We start from the raw sequence: 3,275 nt of genomic DNA on the forward strand, positions 1-3,275 counted from the left end.
ACCAAATCTAAAATGTCATCATGGATCAATTCTTGATCAAATCAAGAACACCCACTCTGATACCAATTGTAGTGGTGTTGATTATGATGGCAAATTCGGAATATGAAAGATCTAGTGAAACATCATACAAATCATGAACACATGGAGTAAATAAATATGGGTTTAGCTCTCATTAGATCTAGAAAGAACATACAAAGTGGGTCTTATGCAAATTCTCTCTCTATTCTAACACTCTAAAAATGATCATTACATAAATGAGTGTCACTCACTTCCTATTTATAGGAAAGACAACTCATTACACAATACAAGAAGGTAAGCACAAACTACATCAAAGCATGACTTTTCTCCCTAACAGATACACATCCGATGTGATCCATCCTTTTTCTTCACAAACAAGATCGGCGCTCCTCATGGTGAACTACTCGGTCAAATAAATACATTGTCTAGCAGCTCCTCCGGCTGTGTAGACAACTCCTGTATCTCTGGGGGTACTAACCGATAAGGTGCTTTGGCTATCAAAGTCGCACCTGGAACTAAGTTAATTCGAAACTCCACCTACCTCTCCGTAGGCACTCAAAGCAAATCCTTTGGGAAACAAACCGGATATTCCCGAACAATCAGTACATCGCCCACAGTCACCTTACCCACCTCCCGGGTATCCATCACATAAGCCACAAATCCGGAACAACCCAGCTGAAGATAACGTATGGCCTTTGCTGCTGAATAGAGAGTCGATCCATGTTGAACACTTTCTCCTTGAATCACTAACTCTTCCCCACTTGGGATCTGAATACGTACCAACTGATGCTCACAATCAATCATTGCCCTATTGGGGATCAACCAATCCATCCCCATAATAACCTTGCTCTCTCTCAGGGGAATGAGAACCAGATCGATCGGGTACCACTCATTAAAAATCTCTAAGGTGCATCCCCGATGAACCCTCGATACTCGTACAGGACAATCGTCGACAATCTCAACCTCTAATGGATAATCCAGCTCACCCGGAGCATCGACAAACCTCTTGTTGAGCGCAAGAGATACAAAGGATTCAGTAGCCCCCAAATCAAATAAAGCCAGAGCGGAGATACCATTCATAAGGAACGAACCTAAAAGCAAAACACAAATATAAGTAGGAAAATCAAAATAAATAAAGAGATAAGGAGTAGATACATACCCATCACCACATATGGTGTTGCATGAGCCTCCTCGGCTATCAGCTGAAATGCCCTGCTCCTCACAACATGCGCCTCCACCTTGCCATGGTGGCCATCCGTAATCTTGAAGGTCGCCAAGGCGAGCACTACAACTAGTCCTATCGCTGCTAAACTCGGGCAGTTGGAATTCTTATGGTCCCTCTTATTGCAATGGAAGCAAATCAAATCAAATACTTGGGTGGTGGTGGTGATAGTGCAATCTGTGTTGTAGTGACTCGTCTTGTCGCACTTGAAACAACTAGAACCACCCACCCTGCAAGCTCCATCATGCATCTTGCCACACTTACCACACCAGCCCCGTCCATACTGGCCCCTTGATCTCGAATCAAAAACCTTGGGCCTCTCGCCCGAACACTTTGAGCACTAAACCTGATCCAGTTTCCTCTTCTTCTCCTTCTCTAGGGCAATCTCCCTCTCTCTGGCTTTCACCACCATGTCATCCAGTGTCCTGAAACTGGATATGCTCACAAACTGTCTGATATCACTCCTCAACATATCATGATATCTCGCCTTCTTCATTTCCTTGTCCACTACATACTGCGGAACCAATAAATTCCTCTCGCGAAACATAGCGGTGATCTCTGCCACTGTCTCAATAGTCTGGCGAAGGCCCTGAAACACCCTCACAAACTGCTGGACCTCAATCATAGGCACGAACTCAACACAAAACCTCATCACAAAATCCTCCCAATTCATTGACTCAACCACCTCACCTCCCAAGGCATAACCAACCTCCTCCCACCTGTCACGAGCTTTGTCTTTCAAAAGATAGGATGCAAGTCTAACCTTTGACCCCTCAGGGCAGCATCTAGTACGCAAGGTGTTTGTGACATCCACTAACCAACGCTTTCTCCCAATAGGGTCTTTCTTTCCGAAGAACTCCGGAGCCCCACATGCACGAAGCTCTCTGAATGTTAAAGAACGAGCTCCCACCATCGTCACCATATCAGAATGAAAAGCGCCTAAGTGCTCATCCAGAATCCCCATGATACCCTCTTTCCTCGTACCGATGATCACAGGAGTCTATTCCAGAATACTGTGGGTAATCTCAAATGAAATGAACTCCCACATATGATCATCCATATGTCCAGCCCCAGAGCCAAAACCTAAACCATCACCAACACCAGAACCATCACCGGCACCCATACCTCCATCAAAACTTCCTTGAGTGACCACTGTACTGAAAATAAACCATACCAACCATCAGAATATACTCGAAGAATCCCACATTCTATAACTCCCTGGCATCATCGTGACTTTCCTTGACTCAAGCATGGATCCTTTGCTTCCATTAGTACGGGCCCAGTTCTACCTTCCACATTTATCCATACGTGCTTTCCTCAAGGATCGCCCTGAATCCTCCAAGTTACTTCCCTATCAATCCAAACGGTATCTAACAAAGTTAAGCCCACTGCATCAAATCACCTCCTAGGTTTTCCTAGGACTACCATCATACCACTCTCTGTCATCAACTGTAGAAGGAACCCCCTCTAACACCTTCCAACTAGCTTACAAATACAACTACATATTACCGACACCAGATAATTCTTCGATTGAAAGGTCTCACACTACAACGGTTGGACTCAAACAAGAGTTGTGCAATATGGTTAACCTAACCTTCTAAAATTATCTAATCTCAGTAATATGTAACTTAACACATTCACTTACTAGTTAGATGATATTAATGAGAACTCCTAAAAGCACAAACCAAGCAACATTTGAGCATTGAGTAATCTGAGTCAAAGCATAACCTAAACATGTTATCCTATCAACTGACTGATCTAGTACTAGCATGAAACTTTACAAGCTCATACAGTAGGTATATAAAGGCATCTCTCCTAGCATTCTATCATGCAACCCTGAGCAGATCCTTATCTCTAATCTAGCATGCGATTCACAAATTAACAATTCAAAACATATGACATAGAACATGTATGAGTATTTTGGGAAAACTTACTTAAGCTAGGTCGATTGCATGCACCACACCCCTTTCTTTTATTAGAAAATCCTTTAATAAAATAGTTATTTTTATGAAAAATCTACAAAACCCTCAGTTTG

At 43.0% G+C, this 3,275-nt stretch overlaps 1 protein-coding gene across 1 annotated transcript; it reads right to left on the minus strand.

Annotated features, from left to right (window-relative positions):
- Positions 1–573: 573 nt before the first annotated feature.
- Positions 574–2,204, minus strand: LOC145050944 (uncharacterized). The gene is made up of 4 exons (XM_078999110.1): positions 1,756–2,204; positions 1,587–1,665; positions 1,178–1,358; positions 574–1,109 (listed from the first exon to the last, which is right to left on the minus strand). Exons 1-4 carry the CDS (start codon positions 2,202–2,204, stop codon positions 574–576), a joined length of 1,245 nt encoding a protein of 414 aa, XP_078855236.1.
- Positions 2,205–3,275: the final 1,071 nt, after the last annotated feature.

This window comes from Lactuca serriola, chromosome 5 (genome assembly GCF_051521515.1).
Source record: "Lactuca serriola cultivar US96UC23 chromosome 5, Lser_US96UC23_V15, whole genome shotgun sequence".
In the NCBI taxonomy this organism is placed as follows: domain Eukaryota; kingdom Viridiplantae; phylum Streptophyta; class Magnoliopsida; order Asterales; family Asteraceae; genus Lactuca; species Lactuca serriola.

Excerpts from the sequence above, each read along its gene's own strand:
- LOC145050944 (XM_078999110.1), bottom strand. The coding sequence starts at position 2,204 with ATGGGGATTCTGGATGAGCACTTAGGCGCTTTTCATTCTGATATGGTG. Across the intron at positions 1,666-1,755 it reads AGGAATTTATTGGTTCCGCA|GACACTGGATGACATGGTGG; the intron begins GTATGTAGTGGA and ends ATCCAGTTTCAG. Across the intron at positions 1,110-1,177 it reads AACACCATATGTGGTGATGG|GTTCGTTCCTTATGAATGGT; the intron begins GTATGTATCTAC and ends TTTTGCTTTTAG.